We start from the raw sequence: 24,624 nt of genomic DNA, 5'->3' as shown, positions 1-24,624 counted from the left end.
CTGCAGGTCTTCACGCCTTTTTAGCATCCAAGCGAATCCGGAACGCCACGAAACTTAAGGAGAGGTATCACAACACTTAAGGGCTCAATCCTACCAAATTCTGTCACCATCTGGGAAGGTACATAAATCATGATCCGTCACAAAAAATGTGTAGAAAACTGAAACACATTTACTTGGAAAGGTCTTCCTTAAGCATAGAAACACTTATCCATAGTGAAAACATAAAAAAACAACCATTTTAACCTCCAAATCAATGTATTTAGCTCACAAACAATGCGTCACAAACCACAACAGAATTGGAAATGGTTACACTTAGATTGTAGAGTAAGAGACAAGGAATGCAATGTGCTATTCGGAAACGAATTCTGATTACCAGCTCAGGAGAAAAGAGGATTACAAGTTGTAGCAGGAAGAGGCCTCCACAGTGCAGGTTTTTTATCCTTCAAGCTAATGATAAATCTCTCCACAAAACTAAGGGTTTTGACTTAAAAAGTTAAGGGGGCTTTCCCATGACCATCCGGCCTCTTACAAGGGTGTAGACTCAGAGGAGTAAGTAGGGTATTGTCTAATTACATCATGGCTACAACTCATCCTAGGCTGAATTACATGGCTTTCTTTGAAACAATAGAGTGTTTACAGGGTTTTGGTGTGCATACGCCTATATATGCCTTCATCCACCAAAAAATAATCATAACCATAACCATAACCATAACCATACCCATAACTATAACCATAACCATAACCATCACATGATTGCCATACCATCATAGAAAAACCATAACCTTAACTTGACTGCCAAATCTTAACCATAACATATGTGCCATACCATAAACCATAAACATAAGCACTACAAAATTGTACATATTCAAACAATCACTGAGTGAGAAGACCCTCAAGGTAATGCCTCCCAATCGATGTCCTCTCCCTCCTCCTGCAGCTGGGTCAAAAGGGCCACAGGTCCATGCTTGTACCCATACTTCTCCTCTCGGCGTGTCGGAGGACGCTTCACAGTAACTTCCTGTAAAATTATGGTTTAATCATTAGATAAATCTTCAAATACATATATCTTTTCAATAATTCAAGCATATGTATAATACTTACAAACTCATGCCGAAACGTATCGTAGCCTCCACTCCCAATATGTGATGCTCTAGCAGACTCCAAACGTGCTCTGGCTTCATCTCTCTGCTGCTAAAATCTATGAGGATTGTCTTGTGTCTCTCGTGCAATCCCCGCCCACTCCTCTATGTCCAACCATGCCTGCTTGGGACTGCCATCATTCTACCTTTCTATCCCCTCTGACCAACGGTGTGACATTGTGGACTTCGCCACGCTCAAAATCCAGGGGTTCGAGACTGGATCGTACCCCTCTGCTGGCCTGTACTCTCTGTGAATGGCCTCAATGATGTAATTCTTTCTTTCAACATTGAGGTTATCCAAAACTCCATCACAGAGTGACAAAACGAAATCGTACAGAGCTGTCGAATCCTCTATTGCATGGCCTTTTTGACCCTATCCGCCACAATAGCCCCATCCTTGCTCTTGTACACCTTGCTAGGATCATGATCGTGTGATCTTCAAGGTGTATGTGGTGTGCCAATTGGTGATCTATCTACTAAAGAGAGTGGTGGATGCTCTCTCGATGGTGTGGACACATCAGTAGAATCGCTACCACAGCAACCACCACCTCTTGAACGACGACTCCCTCGTCTCAAGGATGAACCAACCGTCGGTGTAGGGGACACACAAGTCCTAGGTGTAGGAGAAACACTAGATTGAGGTGTGGGACCGCTCGGTGTAGGGACCACACTACTCCCGGGTGTAGATTCGGTCATAGTAGGTCTAGAGGGATCTGCTGCCCAAAGGTGTTGTGCCATCCCGATCTGCTTTGGTGTGAACTGAGACAAAAATGAGCCCATCTGCTCGGGTGACATGCTGGCCAGAGTGATAGGAAAGCTAAAACTAGGAGAGTATGGCTCATCGTCATTGGCCATGGCTAATCATACATAAACAACACCCACAAAATACGTTAGTTTACAGAAGAATGCTTAATCAATACAAATAACAAATAAACGAAGCTGCGACACAAATGAATGAATCTACAGTGTATTGTAGACTAATAAAAAGAGTTTTATAAAAGAGTTCCTAGAAAAACTCATTAGTTAATCTCTCATCCTCTATGAGAGCTGATGCACCAAAGATGTCTATCTCAATCTGTACTTCTGCATCTTCGTCATCGAACTCTACTTCTTCATTGCTCTTCGCATCAGCTTCAGTATTTGACACCTCATCTCTAGGTTTAGACAATTTCTTACATCCACCTCAAAATCTAAAAAAGTTTCCATTGGTCCTGCGCTTTGTTCATGAATCACCTCTCTGACCTCAACATCCAATCCTTCATACACTTGCTTGCTACGTGGAGAAACTTGAACGACATAGAGCCAGCAGGGTTTAGACAAATCATTCTCATCATTTTTTGTCCATAGTGGATCGTGTATCATACCCAATTTGTTCACAATGCTGCGGAAGTACAAATGTATCCCGCACATCTGTCCATGCCCGCCTAGAGTTCACTTGAATCAATCCACTCTTGTCTTTATGCACAGTTGCATTAGGGCTGATGGTAATAACTTTGAATCACTTGACATCAAAGATAAACATTTCAAACTTTCTAAAGCTAATCTTGAAGATGTCTTGGATGTAGCCAAAGTATTCAAGCTGGCTAATCTCTGTATTCTCATCCCTGTCACTACTCCTACTTTCTTGGATGAAGGTTGCCCTAACACCACTTCCAAAAGTGACCCTTTGTTCATCGATCCGTTGCACTCTAAAGTGTTTCCCATGAGACCACAAATCTCTATATTTGTGATACTGCAGCCACAAAATTGAAACAGACTAAAAGTTATTAAATCAATGTGATCATGTGGAGCTAAAAAAGGAAGTTGTGAAACATACATGCCAATCGCAACCCCTTGACATCTCCTCCTCCTCTTCAGTAATCAACACTCCGTTCCTCTTTGCCTCTGAGATTGTCACATCTAATCACCCCCAATTGGAAAGTCATGCAATTTTTGAAGATGATGTGGAAAAGGAAGGTTTCTAGTGGCACGATTGCACTTGAATTGAAGGCGATTTGTCAATCGTTGTTGCTTTTCCCCTTCGTACCTCTCTAGCCACTTTTGCATGATGTCTGAGTTTACAAGGCAAAATCTCATAACCTTTTCTCGCATTGTGATATCCATCTTCCTAACGATGCCTTTTTTCTACGGCTCGTCCCATGTCACCTTGACGTTGACCTTAGTAGTCCACATTTGGGGCATCTCTAAATCAATTGAGACCAAAAATTGACTGATGAGGACAAGAGACTCTTGTACAAGCCATCTTTTGGCCATGCTACCCTCGTGGCGAGCCCTTTGACAAACAAACCCCTTTAAAGTCTTCATAAATCTCTCCAAGAAGAACATCCACCTGCTATGGACCACCCCAACAACTGCAACTTCATCAACCACATGCACAAGTAAATGCATTTGGATGGTAAGAATGTTTGTTGGAAAGTACTTCTCCACCAAGCACACTGCTTCAATAGCATTTAAGCGTGATGCATTGATGGTGTCTTCTCTTATCTCTTTTGAGCTGATCCAGCCCAACTCACTGATTTTGTAGATTGTTCTTCTAATGTCATCCGTCAAACAACCGTTTATGGCAATTGGTAAGATAACCTGTAAAAATTTGTGCCGATCATGGGACTTAAGACCACTGAGATTTGATTCTCTCGTAAAAGCCATTTTCAAACATCGCATGCACCCTATGGGAGTCTTGAATGAAGATATAGTCTTCTTCACTTGTTGCTCTTCTGCACATCTCAAAATCCATGGACCTTTTGGTGTAGCAAACTTTCCATTGGGTTTAAGTCGAGGCCACATCTCTGGCATTTGACCCACAACCTGCAGGTCATCTCTTTGGGTCTTGCTCTCCCCTTTTCCAGTGATGGTTTTCCATGTGATCTCCCCACATTCTTGAAGATGTGCATTGGGTTGAGCAAATGATTAATGAACAGGTCACTCCAGTACCGGAGTTCATGGAATATAGAAATTCTTTTCATTCCGGGTGGCATCCAATCTCCCCTTCGCCAGCCACATGTTTTTCCAATTGCCCGGTTTCAGTGGATGCATGTCATGTTTGCATATGTTTGGTCCACGTAGCTCATGTCCTTAAGGCAAAAACTTACCATGCTCCTCATAAATTGTCTTGCTCAAATGCTCAGAGCGGCGGAAGCCCAGTCGAGGACCACATTTCAAACATGCATGATTGCCTGAGTAACTCAAGCTTGAAACATCACAAAATTAAAATATAGAAGTGTTGGCATAGCCAGGAATCACATGTGTGTGAGGGTTTTAAAGGCACTTACCTGAGCACGTTTACAATGAGTTCACATTTTCTCGAGTTTACATCTAGTTTACGTCAAGGTCACATTCAAAATCAACGATTGTGATCTTTGCCAAAAAGCGATGCCGATTTTCAATCGTAGATCCCCTCTAAAAATGAGGTTGTCAATTTGGGGGGGGGGGGGGTTGTCATCGTCGTCATTTTCTTCCTCATAGCTCTATTTCTATTAGGCTTGTGCCACATTACCCCCCAAAAAAAACAAGGTGAAGCTTCACTTTGGCATTCTAAAATAACAGAACGCAAGAAAGGTCAAGCCATATCAAGTTGTGAAATGATTCCCAGTATAGCCACCTACTTGAGCCTTCACTCTAGAGGGGGGAGGAAGTTTGTTTTGGAGGCTGAGATTAGACCATAACCCCCCTTTGGATTTCATTTGGGATTCCATTAACATTTCTCTTGCCATGATAGCCCAACTCTCAATAGAATTGGCGAGGGTGTAGAAGAATTTAGCACATAGAACTAGATCATGAGTAATAGGGTCAGGTATGCCCACTCCACCCTGAGCTCTTGATTTTGGCGATAGTCGTCCATTTATCCCATTGTTAGGGTCGACTTGCAGTCAGCTTATTCCTCCATAAGAGCTCCTTAATTGGTTTCAAAAAAGACCTCCATTTTTTTTTGGATAATTGTAGGAGGGGTGAGGTGTTAGTTAAGTGCGGGATGAAGAAGGTATTAATTACCGTAGCTCTGTAGTGGAAAGGAATTAGGATGAACTCCTAGCGCTTCATTTTCTTTTTTGTTTTCTCATGAACCTAATCAAAGGTAGTCTTGTGAGTTATTCCTTCTCCAACTGGTATCTCGAGGTAGCAAAAAATTATGCCTCTCTTCACAACCTCTCCAGTCCAACCTGCAGCATCAAAATTGCTGCCTTCTATCAAAGAGATAAGGCTTGAATTTTCTATGTTACAATGAGACTATGATGTTCTGTCAAATACTTGGACAATCTCCAAGGCAAGCCTAACATTGTTGTCATCCTCTTGTAGGAAGAGTAGCGAGTCGTCTGTAAACATTTTCACAATCAGTTGTTTGACATCCTAGATTTGCAGCCCTTCAATTTTCCTTCTTGTTGTTGTATCTTCCAACATCACAATAAGAGGGTGAGTGTAGGCGGCAAACCAAAGAGAAGCTAAGGGATAACCTTGTCGAATGGATCTCTTAACCTCAAAGCAACCGGCAATTCTTGAGTTGTTGAATAGGAGTTTAGAAGAGCTCCCTTCGCAAAACATATTAAAAGCTTGACAAATTCGTGGACCAAACCCCAAAGTCCGTAGCGTTTCTTTGCACAAAGGACCAGGTTATCCTATCATAAGCCTTGTCAAGGTCCAATTGGAGAAGGACACATTCTTATTTCTTGAACCTAGCATATTCCACACCAATCATGGCCGCCATGATGTTGTCGTAGATTCATCTACCTTTAATAAATCCATGTTGATGAGGAGAGATAGCAGCAACCAACACTGGGGACATCCGTTCTGCAATGAGTTTGGCTAACACCTTGTACATCACAATCATCATAGTGATTGGTCTCTAGTGTTTGAGTTGGGAGCAAGCAAGTTGCTTAGGGATGAGTTTAATCAGCCCTTTCCTTACCCCTGATTCAAGGATACCTTCTGTAAAGGCTTTGTTGACCATATGCAAGAAAGACGGGCCCAAAATCTCCCAAAATTCTTGACAAAGCTCAACCATGATCCCATCCCACCTTGACGACTTCTCTTTGCCCAATTTTTCAAAAGTCCTCCAGCATTCATCCATGGTAAAGGGCCTTTCCATTGGCCATAACTTTACCCATCTCATCAGGGTTGACGATCTGGGATCCTTGTTGGTCGATCAAGGAGGAGATGGTAGTCAACCACTTTCTCACCTTGATCGCTCTGAGTAGAGTGTTTTTATCGGCATCCTCAATTTATATGTGGCTTTCCTTGGCTTGAAGCCCAAGGATATTCTTCTTCTCCATTTCACTTTTGTGCAAGATCCGCTTGATAAGTTAGCACTTTAGTGTGCTACTAGGTATTAAAAAAACCCTCTTTTAACATGTTGGAATGAATAAAATGACCCCTTCTTTTAAGCAATTTTTTCAAAATTGAATACAAACCCTTTATTTTAATGTATCTCTATTAAATTGCCTAAAATTTTATCATTTTAAACCCCTCCTTTTGAACTCATGTTATACATTAACATGATTGCATAGTGCATCCCTCGAGGTTAGATTTTGAGCTTGCCTTTAAGAAAAGCGACAAATCTACACAAGTTTTAGTGTTATTATCGAGATAAGCTTCAAATTTTGACCAAAAAAGAAAAAAAATTCAAAGTTTACTCTTATTTTCACCTGTTAGGGAGAATCTATTTTTCTAGCCGTGGAGAGAGGGAGAAGGATCTCAGGACTAAGTAACACAGGGTATTGAATGATGTGGGAGCCATGGGATCGACAGACGAGAAGTGAGACACGAATATCAAAAAGGCACTCAATCGTTTGATGTGTCCGGGTTTACTTCTTTTGTCCTAGTTTACTCTACAACATTTTGTTTACTTTATATATTTTTGTTTTCCCTACTTGGACAACCAAATGCACACGCGGTCGTGGTTAGGGTACCTGCCTCTCAACGTGGCCACTTGGGTTCGAAACCCATTCCATGCACCCGACGTTGACCTTTTGTCTATCGTCCGTCACCCTCAAGAGACTCCCCCTTCAACACCGTCCCTCGATCCCACCGCTTGGAGGTCATTAAAGATCCCGTGTTACTTAGTCCTGTGGGAAGAAGGAGAGGATCTTCTTTATACTTTTTTAATGCCTCACATAAGCAACAATATAGACACACCTTTTAAAATGAAGATTCAAGAAACAAACGTATTGTATATAATCTTATTGGTGATAAAAAGAATAAAGTGCAAACAAAGGTTATATTGCATTTAATGTGATAGTGAAACTTTTGATGGTGAGAGATTTGCACAGTTTTCTCCACTAGTCACTCCTCCATGGCCTTCTAAGGCCAAAAAGAAGTAGGAAACTCACCATGTTTGATGAAAGTGTGCCTTAGACCTATGTCACACTGGGACGGGCACAGGCAAGCCAAAATAATATGGCGATAGTCTATTGGTTGCGGAAAAAAAAAAGCAAATGACCTCGCGTGTTGTGAGAGGGGCGGCCTAGCTTGCTCGGTCAAGTTTGCAAAGCCGCAGCAAATTGCTAAAGCGTGCACGTGAAGTCAGATAGCAGGCTTTGAGCTCTGACAAGCAAAGGGGATGGTGGACGCTTCACCATTCGGCTTAAACCCATTTGATGACTATCGATGGCAGCTTTTTAAATATTTCGAGGTGTGACATGGCGCAGACGCCCACACTTTTAAGAAGGAGGCGGACGCCCGCCCAGTGTGGCATACGCCTTAGCTCACTAGTGTGACAAATATGAAAACGTATTCCATGTCCATACCTTTACTCAAACTTCAAAGGCAGCGATTCCCTTCTGTCTTCTCAGAGAACGAGCTGGGCAGTATAAGCAAGCGAGAGAGATCGGGATTCAGATGTTGAGAGTGCGACCAATCGACGCCTTTACTTACAAACCAAGATTGGGGTACACCGTACGCGGCACATGCACCTCAAAAGCGCCAGCCACCCAAGATCGTGTGAGTACCCACCAGTATGTTGGACTGTTGCAAATCGTTTCTGGACCGTGAAGCCAATATCGCTGCAATCGGAACAAGCTTCCCTCTCACTAGCCAGTTGCTCCCGATCGTCAGGCGGTGAGCTTTGGATTCTATAATGTTAGCAGGTAATTTGGATTCGTTTGGCCCTAAACTGCGTTGCAGAGACTGACCATCAATATTGCAGAGTGCAAACCAAGCAACCAACTAATCATGGGCCCATGCTGCATGAAGTAGGCTGTTAAAGATCCTCAAAGCCTCCCTGGCCACTCCTTGCTCATGGGCGCTCTCTCTCGATCATGGCATTCTATGAATCACAGCTCTATCTGCTTCTCACGTGGCTATATGCGCTGTGGCAGTGGATCCGATCCAATAAGCTCATTGTCTGCCTTTTTCGTTTAGCCACGGGCCTCTTCTACCAGCTCTTTGCTCCACAATCCGTCTGCATACGATCTGGAGACCGGGTTTGCAAACTTGTGGCAGGTCAAAATGATGCCAGGTTAGTACTTCTACTTGCATTACTATTTCTCGTTAGCTGCGTGCAGCTAATCAGGTCTCAAGCTTAGTAATACCACAAGCTCCTTTCCTTTTATGTCTGCCTACAGGCCTAGGGTTCAGCATTCACAAGAAGTTTTGGACAAATTCTCACAGTAATTCCCACATTGTGACTTACCTCAACATCATGAGCTTCTGTGACAGAGGCACCGCATACCTAGCTAGGTACGATTGGGGGCAGGGGACCACCGGCCCGGTTTTTTTTTTGGGGGGGGGGGGGGGGGGGGGGGGGGGGGGGGGGGGGGGGGGGGGGGGGGGGCGGTCCCCTGCCGCCAATCGTATCTAGCTAGGTGTGAGGTGCCTCTCGAGGAGAAGCTCATGTTGTTATGCATTGTGTGAAAAACACTTAGAAAAAGACTTTGTTTTCCTACATGAGAAAATTTCTAAATCCGACTTCTTGTGATTGTGGGCTGATGCAAATAAGGCAGCATATCTAGCCGCGTGGAGTTCCAGCTAGGTGTCCCAAACTGCACCAAGTTGATACCAATTAATCATGGAGTTTATAGCCATTCATAATAAACATAGCCATTATCAGCTGCACAATATGTGGTTATGATGTCTTCTTAATCAAAAAACCTGGAGTTATGGTACACGATTTATTGTATCGGCGCTTCGAAGTCAAGCATACCCACTCACACTTACCCATACACATCTTTCTAAGCCTTGGGCAACACACAAGTAGCAAAACTGCATGTTCGAACCCAAAACTTTTGGGTAAACTCTTCCAACACTCTACAGGTCGGATTAGGTAGTACCCGCTGTTGATTTTTTGGAAATTTCTTGGTGTATTGTTGTCTTGAGGCATGAGCAGAAGTTCACATACAAATTTGTAAAACTAATGTGCTTGTACCAGATGTTGGGATGATGATATTATTCCTGTAAGTCCCAATAGCGACGATCCTGATGGAGCTTTTGTGTTTGGTCATCAAAGGCATGTTATAGCTGGTCATCAATTCCTAGAGCTACGCAATCGTTGCCAGTTGCTGCTCACTGAGCATTCTATGCTTTGCTCGATCAAGCGATTAGAGGGGCATGAATTTGTTATAGAGCACATGCCTGTCATGGGCAAGATCACCACAGCCATGAGAATCAGTAATGAGGATGCGATTGTGCTGCTAGCGAACGGGTATTGCGCAATTCACTGCGATGTTGGTGAAACATTGATATTGAGCTCCTACAGTGAAGCTGAAAAGAGCCACATCAACTCCTCCATGTTGGCAACCTTGCCATTGGTCCTACAAGTCAAAGGCTATAACTTCGCCGCTGCATTTGTGTCACTTGTAATTCTAAGCTTGGACCTATTCAGGACACCCATATCACGGGCTTATGCCAGAATTCATGATTTCATTCTCGTGTGGGCCAAGTTGAATGTGTTGCGAAGTTGGTCACAAGGATATGAGATTCTCAGCATATTTAGCATGTCGTGGCTTTACTCTGATCAAAACGCCAAGTGTATGTATAAGTCCAAGGGCCCATTTTACTGTATTCATGGGTCAATCTTGAACAAAGATGGATTTACTCAATGCTATGACTCCGATGATCTAGAGCATATGTTCAAGATTGAACGTGAGCGTGCGCAATGGTTGCCTACTCCAACTGATATAAACCTTGGGGCGCCATTCCTTTTCAACAATGAGCTCTTGGTTTCTTAGGCAGAATCCCCCCCCCCTCCCCCCCCCCCCCCCCCCCCCCCCTCTCTCTCTCTCACACACACACAGCTTCCCTTCCTTTAATAATTAAGCTTTTCGGATGCATTACAATTACATGTGATGGATATACCCGTACAAATGAAGATTTAGAGATTTTCTCATGTAGGAAAATGGAGTCTTTCTCAGTGTTTTTCATACAATGCATAACATCATCAGCTTATGCTTGAGAGGCACCGCATACCTAGCTAGGTACGATTGGGAGCAAGGGACCCCCGGCCCCCCCACTGGCCGGCGCTCCCTGTCCCCAATCGTACCTAGCTAGGTATGTGGCGCCTCCCTCACAGAAGCTCATGATGTTGAGGTAAGTCACAATGTGGGAAATATTGTGAGAATTTGTCCATAACTTCTTGTGGTAGAAATATTATAATATGAATGGCTTCCCTCTCAATATATGCCTTGGAATAAGCTTCAAAATCCACTAGCACACTTTTCAATTGGTTATACCAACGAATGTATTGGCGTTTCTTCAAATGAGATGGCAAAATTTTGATGCACAAACAACACGATTTGAACTACAAGAGATGCCACGTAATTCTACCAAAAAATGAGTACTGAGGCAGTTATACTCTTTGTGGGGTTTTTGAACTAGTATGTCCTAATGATTTAGAAAAAAGAAAAGAACATGCAAATCTTTCCACATGCGACGAGCAAGGTGTAACGGGAAGTAGGAAGGCGAGGACGAAGCAAGACGCAGATGGGGAAGAAGCAAGAGGCCATGTGGGCGGAGGCAAGCTAGGGTGCGAGAGTGTTGCAGGAGGTGGACGATGGGGGAGCAAACAACTTTTTTTTAATTTTTGAAGCTAAAGTGTATCGAGAGAGAATGAGGTGGTGTGGCTCTCTTGGTGTAGATCGGCGATTGCAAGGTTGAACCCTTGAAGGGTGTGCGTTTGCTTAAGTGTGAATGTGAAGGGTGAGATCATAAAATGAAAAGACACATGAAGGTGGAAAGTCAAACGATCTTTTGTGTCCATATAAAGAGGTGGTGGACATCACATTGGTATATTTGTGTTTCTCTTCTCTTTCATTTTTTTTAAGCGTTTTCTTCTCTTCAAAGTGTCCTCTCTCTCTCTCTCCCTCTCTCTCTCTCTCAATGTTGTATCTGTCCTTTTCACATCCAACCAACACTGTCGCAAATCTACGTGTTTCGTCATTGCGTCTATTGTTGCATGCTATATACTAGTGCAGTGTGTTTTTTTGTTGAAGGAATCTTGGAATTAGGAATACTAACCATAAACAAAAACCACAAGTCATAAATCATATAGTGAGCCATACTATTTGTTATTGATTGCCACGAATCATATAAGACACAAGTGAGACTCCCTCTATCATCAACGGAGTGGCCGCCTATTGCGGAAGAAATAAATCAAAGATAGGCCACCTCGTTCAAGGGTAGCACCTGCTGGTCGAGGCGAGATGTCCACGCCCATTGTCCGTAGCTTAAGGGCAAGGGCAAGGATGGGTTGTTGGCTGTTGGCATCCACGTTGAGGCTCGAGCTTGAAGCGTATCCGACACTACTATTGTACGTAGGGACAATAGGTTATGTCCCACCATTGGACCCGACTCCCATTGCTCAACTCTGTCATAATGGGCAAATGCTCTATGTGTGTGTACGTGTGTGTGCGCGCGCGCTATTGGCGCTGCCTCTTCACTTGGCATAGAGGTGGATTCATCTCTTTTGCCTTTTCCATCAACTAGGCTTCAAAATTGATTTTTGGCTGCAGTTGAGACGTAAGTAGACATTTTTGAATAATGAACAATTGTTTAGCTCTTGCACATGGAGCCCAAAGGAGGTGGCTTAAGGAAGGAGGGAAGGAAGGGGGAGAGAGAGAGAGAGAGAGAGAGAGAGAGAGAGAGAGTCCACTAATCATTGGCTTACAGAGAATGCTAAAGACACCCAGCTCATGGAGGTCTAGAGAAACATGAAATGGCAACAATGGTATCCTAGATTATACTCTACCCCAATAATTTATTTGATTTATGGCCTTTGATTTTTATCGTCCTCTAAGCGAGATGGAATGGTTGTACCAATTAGAAGGGATTCCCACCCCCTCCTCCCCATTGGGTGCTTTTCTTTGTACTTTCCCGGTTTCTTTACATAATTTCAAATTCTGCATTCCTTTAAAAAAAAACCTCAAACAATAACCTCATCTCAATCTCAATGTCAATCTCAATCGCTCTTTGGGTGCATATCAGTGCTCAAAAAAAACCTAGGTCTAGGGCATCCCATGTTCAAATTTTAAAATTTACGTGTAAGATTCAAATTCGAAGGTAAGAAAACCACAAAATGTAGAATATTTTAGTGTAAATATATTCAATTTATCTTTGAGATTAGCTTTTGGAATTTTTATTTGAAAATAATGTAGGTTTTTAATTTTTATTTTTTTAAAAAGCAACAGAAGGAAGAGAGAAGTAAAGAATTTCCAATGAAAACAATCCATTAATATCTTACATTGAGAGCAATGTTCAAGAAAAGTTTGCCTTAGCTTACAACTCTGCCGCTTTGAAGTTCAAATATATCTATTCAAAGCAAAATAAAGCAACCCCACGTAGATTTTCTAGTTTTTTGAAAAAGAAAAGTGTAAAAGTACTACAAATTCAATCTCATACTTTCCTTTTGGGACATTTTAATGTCATAGGAGAAATTCCAAGAGATTTGTCAGTGTGTATGTGTGTGTGCATTCTGTAATTTTTTGCTTGGTTCAACAGACTACGCACTCAACCTTCTGCAACTTTCCACCCTAGAGCACAACAAATGTGTAGTGTGTCCACATCCTTGCATGCTTTGAGTAGAGGCAGAGAAAGCAAACAATGTAGCCAAGAGTGTTGGTGTAGGCTCTCAACTTCTCACCAAGCTTGGAGAAGGAGATGAAGTTCTTGCACTTAGCACTTCATATAATGAGAGTGTGTGTGAGTGTGTGAGAGAGAGTATAGCTAGCCCCCAAGTTGCTTGGGTCGACCCCCTCTTTTAGCCCTTGCTTGAAGCTCATTGAACCTCTCAAGGCTAGCCAATCACAAGCCTTGGTCACAACTAGCAATAGAGGTAGTCCTTGGACAAGTTTCCTCCTTTCCCCTTTGTGAGAGAGGGCTTGATAAATGCTTAAACAATTATTTAATTAGCTAAATTCTCTTTGGACCTTAATAAGGGTCAACCAATAAGCTTTAGGCACACTATGGGGGCAACCTAGCTAGGGGCTTGACATTTGTCCCTTTTGCCTCTTTGAGCAAGGGATGCCCCTTGGGTGAGGAAGTAGGCACTCAATGCGACCCCCTACACTATGGCTCATCCCCTCCTTTGTAGGCATGGGTTTGACTTTCAAGCCCTCAAGAACCTTGGCCCCCAACTAGCTTGAGCACCTCAAGCACCTTAGGCATCATGCATGGGTTTAGCAAGAACATGGTCTCTCTCTATCTCTCTCTCTCTCTCTCTCTCTCTCTCATCCCTATCTTCAAGGGCTCGCCCCCTCCTTGTAGGGATTGGCTTTGACTACAAGAACATGCCTAGCTTGACCAAGCACCTTAGTCATCAAGCATCTCAAGCATAGGCCTAGCTTAACCTAAGGTCTAAAGACTTTTACACTAACCTTTGGAAGTCTTTAATGAAGCTAACCCTAAGGTCTTTTAATCTCCATTATGCACACATTCTTCTTCAGTAGACCATGTCCTTGTGAGCCTTGGCTAAGATGAAACCATCTCTTTTTGGCCCCAGTGTTGAGCTTGGTCTAAAAACACATATCTATATTCTAGCTCTTGTTTCCTTTTTATCTTCCCATATTAAATGACCAGTTTAACATGAGAAAATCATTTGGGTAAAGCTAGATATTAGATTTTATGACACAAAAACATTGTGTGTATGGGTGTAGAGAGAGAAAAAGAAAGAGAGAGAGAGAGAGAGAGAGAGAGAGAGAGAGAGAGAGAGAGAGAGAGAGAGAGAGAATGTACACACGCATGCATAAACAAAGAACACACACACACACACACTGAGAGAGGAAAACACACACACACACACACAGAGAGAGAGAGAGAGAGAGAGAAGTTAAAGAGAGAGAAAGAAAGTAAAGAGAGAGAGAGAGAGAAATGAAATGAAATGTTAAATTAAACGTCTTCAAAATGCAAAAATGATTTATGAGACCAATCCGATGAACTCCTTGTGAATCTAATATAATGTTTGCGTTGTCCAAGAAAGTAGTGCATCGGTCAGTAAAGAATTCATCAATGTCCCCTTTGTAAATAGACATACTAGGCATCTCCCATGTAGCGCTAGAGTAGTCTCGATCCTCTGTTGATGCCTCTGTTGATGTCGTGGATGTCAAGCTCTCCCGAGTTCAATGGACCTATCAACTAATATATCTTTAGTAAAAGAGAGAGAGAGAGAGAGAGAGAGAGAGAGAGAGAGAGAGAGAGAGAGAGAGAGAGAGAGAGAGAGAAATACGCATACATTGAGAGAGAGAAGGAGACAGAAAGAGAGTAATATATAGATAAAGAGAGAGAAAAAGAGAGATAGAGAGAGAGTCATAGGTTTAGGATTTAGTTTTTATATTTAAGTTAGAGCTTAGGTTTAGATTTGATGTTAGAGCTTTGTGTTTAGGTTTAGGGGATTAAACTCTATATTTAAGGTTTAGAGCATAGTTAGGGATATTTAAAGATAGCTAGTGAGTAGAGCTTAGGTTTAGATTTAAGATTAGATTTTGAATTTAGTTTTTATATTTAAATTTAGCTTCAGGATTATGGTCTAAATTTAGAGTTAGGTTTATGGTTATGTTCGCAGTAGTTTGCATGTAGCTCATATGAGTTTAGGTATGTAGTTGTTTGCAAGCTCACATGTGCAAACGGCTCGCGGACAAGTTGTTTGTGCATGTGAGCTTGCAAGTAAGTAAAGAGCAATGATTGTAAGCGAAGCCACCATTTTGTGGGGTGCGTCATGCGAGAGTGCAGAGGCTTCTATAGAGTGCTTTGACAAAGATTTTTTTTACATCCCCAAGATAAAGTTCAAAAATTACTTTCTATGGTCTTCTCTCTTCCTTCTCTATCTTTCTATATATCTCTCTCTATCTACATGTCTTTCTCTCTACAGATGCAGCATTGGGTTGAAAATCTTTCAATGGCTTAGTACCTCAAAATGGAGGCAGGCATGTAATGAGTGCAGCAATCCCTCGAACAAGGAGTTGATGTGAAGAGATGTTGAGTAAGAAGCATAATGGAGAAGATCTTCTTCAGCACTCTAGAGAAGGGGGAGCACACTCACACTGCGCACACCAAAACACGGTTGCTTCACTTACAAATAAGCTCTTCAGGTAGTTTACACTAGGGAATGGCTACAACTGGAACAAGATGCAAAGGGCTTTTGTCCACTACATGCATTGTCATATAGATGTGGGTGTGTGCAGATTATTCGTACCCACAAATATATGCATTGACCAATAAAGGCGAGATTTTAACCCGGTGGTTCTGATCTCCGTGCACCTCTAGACCAAGGTGTGTGGGGATCGGACATGGCTAGAGAATGTGAAATAGTTTACACTGTGATCTATGGTTTCTAGATTACGAGGGAGATAATTGAGAGAGAGAGAGAGAGAGAGAGAGAGAGAGAGAGAGATAAGAGATGTGGGAGAGTAAGATAAGATTAAATTTATGTTCAAGGTTCAATGTTTTTACATTCATTATGAGTAGTGACAACGTTGTGGGCCCGTCCAACCGAAACGCCTATCTCTCAACAAGGATCTTATGTCCTTGTAATCAATGCAAACATGTTGTGCGACGGACAAACATGACCATCAACTGGAAAATTGAGTAAACACAAGAAAAAAAAAGTCCAAACGTGAAAAACTTTCACCAATGTGCTAGGAAGACCTATACATCACATCAAGTCTAGCCATGAAGTATCAATTTATTCGGATCCCAAAATCCCAACCAAAGGTCCAAATTCTCTAAGTCTGAATAAAATTTCCAAGAATTGGCCTAAGTTCCTAACTAGTGATCCAAATCTCAAAATTTTTAGACCAAGGCATCACCTTGATGAGCCCTACCAGATGGTATCATCAGATCTTCAAAATGTTTCCCAACATGGATCGCAATCCATGTACCTCATATGTGATCTCATGCCTTTGTGACTATAGTAATCCTAGATGCACTGGTGAAATTTGGGGTAGTTTTGACAAAGTTATGCTCATTTTTCATTTTATGGTCAAACTTTGCATTTTTTCATCTTCCCGACAAATTTTTTGGTCGTTGCTTAAACCTATTTTCAACTTGAAACTGGTCTCAGGATGCCCTGCAGGAAAGCACAAAAGGAGTGGGAGGTGGTTCCTTACGAGATCACTAATATCTCCTCAAACAAGCTCACATCATGGAAAAGGAATTAGGAACAATACTTGCAAACATTTTCATCGGGAAGTTCCAAGCAACAGATGGAATGGTAGTGAAGGCCACCCTATTTCCAAGGGAGTTGTGGACGTTACACCAAAGATCTAAAGTACTAGAAGGGTTCAGATGTCTACAATTGGATAGTTTCTTAAGACTACCTCCATAGGGAATAGATTTTCAAAGAGCCATGAACTTATTAGCTCCATTTAGTACAATGGGGAGTCTGCTCTCACTGACAAAGATGGAGCTACAGTAAAGGTCAAAATCACTGCAAAAATAATCAACGAATCTCTTCACCTGCAGCATGGAACACAGAATCTATTGCACAAAACCAAAGCAATAGATAATTACAAGACCTTTCTGAAGCAACGGGGACACAAACTGACCTATCAAGATCTGATCTACTCTAAGTTAGAGCTGCCACTGCGGTTCATATTGCAACATTTCAAAGTTCAAGAGCCATCATGTTACACGGAACCAATGTTGCATATGGCAGTGGTCATGTCAATGGGGTTGGCATCAAGAAGAGTGGTTAGCTATGACTTTGGTAACTACCTCCTTGACAATATAGTGGAAGCAAACATCAAAGGAAGTCATAAAACCAAGTCATATATGAATGTTGGACCAATTCTAATCAAAATTTCCTACCAGGCGTTAGGCATAATTGATGAATTACCACTTGTTAATGAAGCACAGTTGGATCTAATCTATGAAGCTAGTAGTTGTAGGATCATCTACAAGACTGCAACCAAAGATAAAGCAAACAAGGCAAAGCTCAAGAAAACATGACATTGATAGCAAGGAAACAAAATTAGATGTGCCAAACAGTGATGAAGCTAAGTCAAAAGTTAGAGAAACTCCCTTCGAGTATTAGTCTTCAGAGGAGGGACAGGAAAGTGAGTTTTCAATTAGACAAACAAGACTAAAGAGGAGGTCAACCGGGTAGCAGAGGAAATTTCCATTACACAAGCACGAAGGACGATGGAGATGCACAAGCACAGAGAGAAAGACTTTTGCGAACAAAAGAATGACAAAAAGAGAAGTCTTGGAATAGAGGCAGACGATGAAAGAGAGGACAAGGAGGACATGCCTCTACAACACAAAAAAACTAAAGCTTTGGAAAGAATTAAACAGCGTAAAAGAAAAGAGGCATCAGAAAATTTGAACATTACCATCGGGATGCGATAACGAATTCAGATTGAGCTTAAATGCAAGATGGAACAAAGAGAAAGAGAGTAAGTAAAACGCCCACGCATTGATGATATTGAATCATCTAACGAATCTACCAATGTAGAGGAGAAGGACAACACTAACAAAGCAGAGAGCCAAGTAGAAGAAGGTACTTTAGACAACATTGAAGGTCACATAGAAAACTTTCCATTACCAATTGAAGGAAAAATACCTTCCCCTACTTTAGAGTCAGATAATCTAGAGGTTGAGAAGGAAAGAAAGTAATGCACCATGGACCCTCCTGAACAAACGACAGACAAAGTGCTATCACCAAAACAAACAATTCAAGAAGATGAGACGGCAATACCAAAGATAACCACAACTCTAGCGGCTCAAGAAGCACAGATAACAAATTAAACAAAATTGAGGATGGTACTTTTGATCAAGGTCAAAAAGGTCAACAAAAGCCAAGGTTGCCTCATTCGCAGGCTGTAGTAGATGAAGGGGCACAATTGATCAGGTCTTTTGACATTGATGTACATTTGAACCGGATAAAGCTCCAATTTCAATTCCAAAGAGCACTCTAAATTAGAGCTGGAGGACACAAATAAGGAGACAACCAAAGCGGTTGAAATCAATTTTGTTTTGTAGTTCCAGATTGTTCAGGCATTCAATGAATCAAACACAAATCTGCAGGTAGAGAAGCAGAGATTAGACGAAGAGCTAACCAAAGAGAGGGAACAGAATGAAAATCTTGGAGAGTCACATGCAGTGGGGTGAGCAAGACTCTTACACAGCTTTTAGCCTTGCAAGAGATGCCAAGTTTAACAAGTACGTCAGCTAAACCAACCTCGCTGACAAAAGAGGTCTAAGATCTAAAGAATGCCCTTACTCAAGAGCAGTACGACAGGCAAATCATAACAGCCGGGCATAGAGCTTTGCAAAAAGCTAAAGATGAAGAGATTGAAGAGCTAAGGAAACAATTGGCCAAGGCAAAAGAAGACTTGATTGCTCAGACTACAACACAGACAAAGAAAGCCTAGCCAGTCCCTGTAGATGTCACACAAACAAAAGGACAGGGACAGTTCACGTTGAAAACTCACCATGCAGATATGCCAAGTACAAGCACAAAAACAACAATGCATGAGTTTGAAGATCCAGCCACTACATCAACCTATGACACTGCAAAAGATGATATTCACCGGCGGATATCAGAAGTCAAGAATCCTTCACACAAAGAGTATCTACAATATGAACTCAAGGTGTCGGATTCAACTCCTCTTCTCATGATCACACCTGACAAAGTGTTGAAGACTCTAGGGCATCAAATGATCGCACTTCCATTGATAAGGAAAGAGGCTCTCTTATGGAAAATAAAAATGATGCCTACCATTGAGCCCAACCACAAAAAACATTACAGGGATGTTTCTGTAACTACTATACAGGTCAATTGATCATCAAGAGTCAACCAACCTGGCAAAGGAAATGGTTTGAGCAGCGTCCAACAGATGAAACCTATTACAAAAACGCCCCACATCATCTCCAAATCGACCCAACCTAGACGACAATCTTGGGATAGCTTCTATTTTTGGCAAAGCAGGAGACCAGCTATTCTCAACTACCCAGTTATAGCCAAGCCAGGCAATAACCTTCTCCCCTCAAAAAAGTATGTGATTCACACGCTCAAAGGAGTCATCAACATGATGAAGGAAGTACCAGATCCTGCATGCCAAATGCTTGTAAAGATTGCAAAGATGCTAATCACTTTCATAACGGCCTTCAATGATATAGAAGCAGTGGAGCATCCTTGGCAGGTATTTATGGAAGGAACAAGAGGACTATGCTAGAATATGGAAACAGAATTTCCCAACAAAAACATCAATATGGGATTATATGCAAGAGACACGTTTTTTCCCTCACACTATATGCAAACCTTTGAGGAGGCATTCATGACAAAATTCTTTGAAGTTGAATCCTCCATATTTAATTCCATGAACAAGGATTTATCGGCTCAACATATCGCATATCAGAGCACTTTTAACAATAATCCTTTCATAGAGCTGGCGACAAGGATGTAATTGAGGCAAGAGCAAAGAAATCCAGGCGACTCACAGGGACGCTGGAAAAGAGACTGATAAACTACTAAAGGCAACAGTCAAATGCAAATTGCATGAGGATGTGCAATGAATAGGAAGGGGGGAATGTTTGGTGGGTACATCGGACTGTCACCTAAAAGCCGGATACACACCAAACTTTGTTGTATTCAATCATTTTTTCAAAATAAGCTATGTAATTCTGCTATTGATGATTCTCAAATTGTAATATTGTCTATCATTCTCTATTATCCACTCAAAACCTACAAACCTTGTAAGTGGCCAATGTCCATGGGAAAGGGTCCCAAGATTTTATGTCAAAACCCTTAGTTTTGAGAGGCACATTATCATTATCTTTGGGATTTATTGGACGTTGATTGAGAGATGCATTTCTGCTACAAGTTGTAATCAACCTTTCTCCTTGTCTGGTAATCAGAATTCAATTCCGAATAGCACATTGTGTTCCTTGTCTCTTGCTCTTTAATTTAAGTGTAATCATTCTCAATTCTATTGTGGTTTGCGACGTCTTGTCTGTGAGCTAAATGCACTGATTTAAGGTCTCAATGGTTATTGTTTTATGTTTTGACCTTAGAAGAGTGTTTCTAAGCTTGAAGGGAACCTTTTCGTGTAGTTTTGTTTCAGTTTTCTATACATTTTTTTGGGATGAATCGTGATTTGTGTACCTTTCTAGATGACTTCAAAACTTGGTAGGATTATGTCCTTGGGTGTTGTAACACCTCTCCTTAAGTTTCGTTACATTTCGTATTTGTTTGGATGCCAAAAAAGCGTGATGACCTAGAGCGGTGAGATTGGACATAAGCTTATTTTTTGACTAGTAAGTGGTTGATTTGCTATTGGAGCTATATGAACAGTCCTTTAGGTTCATTTCTTTGAGATTGACAATCTCATTGAGTCTCCATGCCCCATCCCAAGTCACTTCCTTGCGTATTGACATTATGTTAGTACCAGGCAGCTATGCTGCAAATGCCTGTCATGCAATGACCCGCTAACACATGATTCCCTTATTTACGATAAATGTGTTGAAGGAAGCTAATGAGGTTTGTGAGTATGAAAACAAAAAAGGTGAGACATATAGCTACATCATGGAACATGGTGCCAAAGTACAAATGAAGGCAGTAGAGAAAACACGAGAATTTGTCATCATAGGTATATCTAAAGAATCAAGAAAAGTTGTTTCAAAAAAGCCAACTCCAAAAAATGTGCAAGTGAAAGCAGATGAAGGAGCAAAGTTTCTGATTTCAACGTCAAATGTTCAGCAAACGCAAGATCAAGAAAAGAACAAAGATAAGGAAGAAGATCGATTGTCTCTTAGAAAGATCAAATTCAGCATATGTAGAGAAATAGGGCTCAAATCACATGTTCAACTATGATAGATCCAAAAGAGACAAAGAATCTAATGTCCTATGGAACGTGGATAATGATGGGAAATCCACCAATCACCGAACTAGAGGAGATAGTGTACACAAGCTCAATAAATGCCGATTCCTAGCTTTGGCGTGTCAGAAGCCGTATTCAAGTTGAGTACTGAGGAGTACAAGGATACTTTCCACATAATTGACTCCCATCATATCAAAGAGAGTCTAGTTCTTACTAGAAGATGGATGAACATCTTCTTTCAACCACAAGGAAAATTTGCAACAACAACGCCACTGAAAGCCTCAAAAGCACCTCAATTCCACGCAAAAAAGGAGCAACCAAGCATCACTAAAGGTAAACCTAAAGAAACAAAAGTAGATCAACAACTCAAGTTGACTTTACCTTCAACCAGGCTCCATCAAACTTCTCGCATAGCCTCTACGTCAGGAGCCACACCAACGACAATGGAATGGAGATCAAAGCAAAACGTTTATCAACCAAAGTTTCCATCACAAAAAAATATCCAAAAGAAGCCAAAGAGAATCAACCAAGTGTTGGTATCCAAAGAGCATATTAAAGTCAAAGACCCATTTTGGCTACATCAAGCATGAGCTCAACTTCAACAACCAAAGGTCATCGGTGGGTAGGTTGCATCAAATCATTCAATCACTACTCAAGGCTAATTTCAAGGAAACACGAGTGTTTTGACCAAAAAGGCTAAAGTAATAGCTTGGACATACTCAACTCAAGCAAACATTTCTACAAAGAGAATGCAGAGCTATCAAAAAGAGACAACCACATCAATCAAGAGAAAGAATAACCGTAAAGGGCAAAAGAAAGGACCTTCAAAGCAACAAGCAATGCAAAAAGCATGGGTATCGAAGCTTGGGGGGTTCAACTCTTAGACATGTAAGCTACCATGTGAGCTCAAATAAATGAGTTTTTTAATGCCAAAATTTTAAAATTTTAATAGGATTATATTAACAGAAGGAGTTTTTTAATTGACTTAGAAAAAAATCCCTTTTTGAAGGAAAAGGGACTCATTTTATTACCTTAAGCATGTAAGTAAAAGGGTTTTTTAATTACCCTTTGAACACACGTTATATGAATAGTTTCTTAAAGGTGCACCCCCGAGTTCTGAAGTTAGACCTCAGTCAAGCTACCCAACACAAACAGATGCAACAACAAATGATTCTAGTAGTGGACCAACTCAAAGCACAAGGGTTTTACAAGGGTAACACTCAACTATGGTCACCTAAAGTTGTAGCTCAATCTGGAAATCATGCGACAGAAGGTTCCTCCCAATGGTAAGTATTCAAAACAACAGCCAAATGCCAGCAAATCCAGTCAAAATTGAGGGTGATGCAACCTCCAGATGAATACCTCATCTTCAACTAAACATCAAGGCTTCTACAACGGAAATCATTAGGTCTGACTATCGAAGCCTAGTGTCCATCAAGTCATTAAGAGAAAGGAGAAAATGCAAAAAGACAGCCACAAAGGGACCAAAGACAAGGTGGGTTTTGAAATTGCTCATGGAAACTCAATCACAAATTACCCACACATATCAACAACTGCTTCTCATGGGAAATAAATCAAAGGCTACATCCGACTTGTTTCACAAAGTAGTGTCAACATATGACAAGAAAGTCAAGAGAAGCCAAAGTATGCCAACCTACTGGAAAAAATGGTGGCATCCATAAACCAACACAATGAAAGAGGCCTAAATTTACAAGAACTTATGGAATTGGGTTTTTCCCTTGAACGGGTACGTCCAAATCGCCATTAAAAATACATGGCCTAAGAGTCAAAGTTGGGTAACTAAGCCACTAAATGAGTGAGGCATTAGACCCACCATTTCAATTAATATTCTTTGTGGCCTAAGCATCCTAGCTATTCTAGGTACTGCTCAAGCTAGAAGTGTTGAGCATAGTTACTTTGTGTCGCTTATGTCGGTATAGGTGAGCATAAGAGTCAAAGTATATGTATTTTAAGTCTAGTGGAGTGAAGGAGGAAGTTTGAAAGACTATCACTCACTGAGAACAGTGAGGTATGAGTGGAGAACTTCTACGTCAAAAACCCTCCTTGGAAATGTGGAAGCTATTGTGATGTCCTTTGATGTCACATGTGCTACATTTGTTCTTTAAAGCACCCATCAAATCTTTCTTTTGCACTACACAATTTTGTTCGACAAATTTCTCATATGCATATAGAGTGTCCCATAATTGGCGCTTGCATTACGCACTCTTTCTTTAATTCACCCAAGCACTCACCTTGCATTATAGGTACTTCAAGTCCAACATCTCAAGTTCAATAAGAGCATAAACCAAAGACACTTTTTTCCACCGAGTTTTTTCCCTTTGGACATTCAGGTAGCAAACCCTAATCTAGAAACACCCATCATCATCTTCTTGTATATACTCCTTCTACACTACCAATAAGGAAATGACTATCCATAGTGATCATCAATGCATTGTAGCAAGAGGCGCTACGGATCTCAGTCGTACTTGTCAAAAGAAAATCTTACCTTCAAGGACACAACACAACTTTAGCACAAACAATGAAAAGTCAGAGAATGGCCTACAACAACAAGTGATGATAAATTCAGTAAGAGGACTATCAACAACAAACAGAAGAATATCACAACGTCCTTCAATCTTAGTGCAACATTCAAAGAGGATTCAAATTGTAGTGGAACCAAAATCAAAGTTCATCGTCAAGTCAATGACCCAAAGGGCTGAATTTTTGAGAAGGTAGACAATGACAAAAACCATTGGCACCACTAAAAGTGGTAAAAACAAAAGAAGAAGGCACAACAAGATGCAAAATTTCCTTGAAAGCAAATGAAGTTTAATTATGCATCAACAAGAACACAAAAGATATGGGTTTTTTTTGCCAGCTTATTTTTTCATGCTCTGCCAATTAGTTCCATTTTTTTGTTCTTTTGTAATGCAACATGGCATAGTTCACCTTGTCCAAGACAAAGCATGCACACAAACTATAGGTTAGAAGTAAACAATATCAATCCAAAACCAAATTTTCAAGTACAAAAAACCATAAAATTTGGCCAAAGTCTCCTTCATTTTAAATTAAAGCATTCAACAAATATGTCTCCACCTTTATCATAAAGGCCTCTACAAGAGATTAAGGACGTTCTATAAAATAAAAATAGTAACAAAAATCCCCTTAAATGAATCTTCGTTAACTACTATCTAAAGGAAGAGAATTCAAAACAAAGCCTTTCACTATGCTCTCTTAAGAAGAATTGGATGTAT

At 41.1% G+C, this 24,624-nt stretch overlaps 1 protein-coding gene across 3 annotated transcripts; it reads left to right on the top strand.

The window, feature by feature from the left end:
* Nucleotides 1-8,082: 8,082 nt before the first annotated feature.
* Nucleotides 8,083-10,299, top strand: LOC147457557 (uncharacterized). Of its 3 annotated transcripts, XM_086513615.1 has the most exons (4): nt 8,083-8,183; nt 8,272-8,317; nt 8,444-8,583; nt 9,493-10,299. In XM_086513615.1, the coding sequence occupies exons 1-4, from the start codon at nt 8,083-8,085 to the stop codon at nt 10,289-10,291; spliced, it is 1,086 nt and encodes a 361-aa protein (XP_086369741.1). In that variant the 3' UTR covers nt 10,292-10,299. The 3 variants fall into 3 exon arrangements, with proteins under 3 accessions (XP_086369741.1, XP_086369739.1, XP_086369740.1); XM_086513613.1 differs by lacking the exon at nt 8,272-8,317 and having other exon boundaries at nt 8,095-8,212; nt 8,322-8,583; XM_086513614.1 differs by having other exon boundaries at nt 8,107-8,583; nt 9,571-10,299.
* The last annotated feature ends 14,325 nt before the right edge of the window (nt 10,300-24,624 follow it).

Source organism: Adiantum capillus-veneris, chromosome 5, assembly GCF_014529385.1.
Source record: "Adiantum capillus-veneris isolate H3 chromosome 5, ASM1452938v2, whole genome shotgun sequence".
Classification (NCBI taxonomy): Eukaryota; Viridiplantae; Streptophyta; class Polypodiopsida; order Polypodiales; family Pteridaceae; genus Adiantum; species Adiantum capillus-veneris.
This window is presented reverse-complemented; position numbering and strand designations above follow the sequence as displayed.